A 2,057-nucleotide genomic window follows, 5' to 3' on the forward strand; every position below is an offset into this window, starting at 1 on the left:
ACAGGAGAGAAACCTTACAGATGCCAGCAGTGTGGGAAAGGCTTTGCTCAAAAACCACACCTTGTGCTCCATGAGAGAGGCCACACAGGAGAGAAACCTTACAGATGCCAGCAGTGTGGGAAAGGCTTTGCTCAAAAGTCAGACCTTTTGGTCCATCAGAGAAGCCACACAGGAGAGAAGCCTTACAGATGCCAGCAGTGCGGGAAAGGCTTTGCTCAAAAGTCACCCCTTGTAGTCCATCAGAGAGGACACACAGGGGAGAAACCTTACAGATGCCAGCAGTGTGGGAAAGGCTTTGCTTGCAATTCAGCCCTTTTGGTCCATCAGAGAGGACACACAGGGGAGAAACCTTACAGATGCCAGCAGTGTGGGAAAGGCTTTGCTCAAAAGTCAGTCCTTGTAGTCCATCAGAGGGGCCACACAGCAGAGAAACCTTACAGATGCCAGGAGTGTGGCAAGTCTTTTCCTTCAGTTGCCAACCTTACAAATCACCATAGGATTCATACAGGAGAAAAGCCATAGAAATGCAAGAATTGCAGGAAATTTCTTCTCAAAACTCACACCTTTTGAGGAATCATAAAATCCAAACTAGAGAGAAAGTATGGAAATGTGAGGAGTTGAAAATGCTTTTTTGATAAGGCAACCTTCATACGTCTTAACTGTGTTTTGTTAAGCTTTAGTACAATTTTTTTACATTTTTTTGTGCTACAAAGTATTTTCTCTTAAATTATCTTGCCCTTACTGGAACATTAAATAAACCTTTCAGTTATTTGGAGCATTCTGTATCCATTATGGAGTATCAGTATTAGTATCAGTGAGGTGCTGCTAGAATTCAACTGGTTGTGGCCATGAAAAAGAATGCTGAGAATGCATTTCTGTCTCCATTCTAGCCCTGCATTGACACACAAAACATGCGCTGACTCCTGACTTAAACCCAGATTTCCCCCTCTGTCCTCGGGACCTAAAGCTGGGAGAGAAAAGTTCATGTTTTATTTGGGTTCTTCTGTAAAATGAAATGTTTTTTCTTGCCCTTTTTACATGGGGCAGTAGGAGTGGCACACATCAGGGCCTGGCATCAGGTTTTCAGTTTTCATGGATCATGTTCAGGCAGGAGATGAGGATGCCTCTTCCCCATTTTGGGGGGCCGAACTCCAGGCAAGAGGGAAGGGCACTGTGCAAATATCCAGCTCAGCTGGGAGAGCAGTGCCTTATTATGAATTGCAAGGCAATTTGAAATTTTTTTGTTACTTAATACATCACACTTTATGTTTCCCCAGGTCCTAACTTTTGGCCCGCAAACGTCAAGGCCTGAGACAATGCTGAATACACAACCTCACTTGAGTGACTGAGGGACATCAGAAAGTTGACAAACACAGGCCTAGTCATACTGTATTGTTGGAGTTTGATGCCATGTTAACTGCTGTGATTGCATCCTACAGACTCCTGCTGCTTAGAAATGGCTGCAAGATAGAGAGGTCTAGCACAGTCATTCATGAGAGATCTCTTTGCGCAGTGAAGTCATGAAAGGACTTTAAGCATCCCTGAATGCTTGGAAATTCTGGAAACTGTAGTTTTGGGTCTGTTAGAGAGCTCTGGTGCCACAATCAACTACAATTCCCAGGATTTTCTAGCACTGATCCACGGCAGTTAAAGAGGTCTCAAATGGGATTATTTCTGCAGTGTGTTTTGGCTCTATGTCATAAAAATGAAGTAATTTAATAAAAATTAAATTAAAAAAAACCCTCATCCCCACATTGGTCCTAAAGGCCACTGGTTCCCCTTGTCATCCTTACCCCCCAATACTTTGACTGAAGTCCTGTCTGCTCCCCTGGAGCTTTCCATTGCCCCCAAGGAGGACATTGCCATCTGCTTTGGGAATCACTCTCCTCAACAATGGAGGAATAGAAGGCATGTTTATCAAATTTGCAGATGGGACCAAATTAGGATGAGTAGCTAATGCCTCAGAGGAGAGGATCAGAATTCAGAGTGGCCTTAATAGATTAGAAAGCTGGGCCAAAATTAACAAAATGAAGTTCAGAACGGAGAAATTTAAGGTA

The 2,057-nt window shown here is 43.5% G+C and overlaps 1 protein-coding gene across 1 annotated transcript in view; it reads left to right on the forward strand.

Annotated features, from left to right (window-relative positions):
* Positions 1 to 1,292, forward strand: part of LOC121927161 (zinc finger protein 621-like) — a 3,261-nt gene extending 1,969 nt beyond the window's left edge. Inside the window, exon 4 of the mRNA XM_042460776.1 lies at positions 1,278 to 1,292. Coding sequence (XP_042316710.1) covers positions 1,278 to 1,284 — 7 coding nt within the window. The 3' untranslated portion in view covers positions 1,285 to 1,292. The remainder of the gene's footprint in view (positions 1 to 1,277) is intronic.
* The last annotated feature ends 765 nt before the right edge of the window (positions 1,293 to 2,057 follow it).

The sequence above is a fragment of the Sceloporus undulatus genome, chromosome 1 (genome assembly GCF_019175285.1).
Source record: "Sceloporus undulatus isolate JIND9_A2432 ecotype Alabama chromosome 1, SceUnd_v1.1, whole genome shotgun sequence".
Taxonomy (NCBI): domain Eukaryota; kingdom Metazoa; phylum Chordata; class Lepidosauria; order Squamata; family Phrynosomatidae; genus Sceloporus; species Sceloporus undulatus.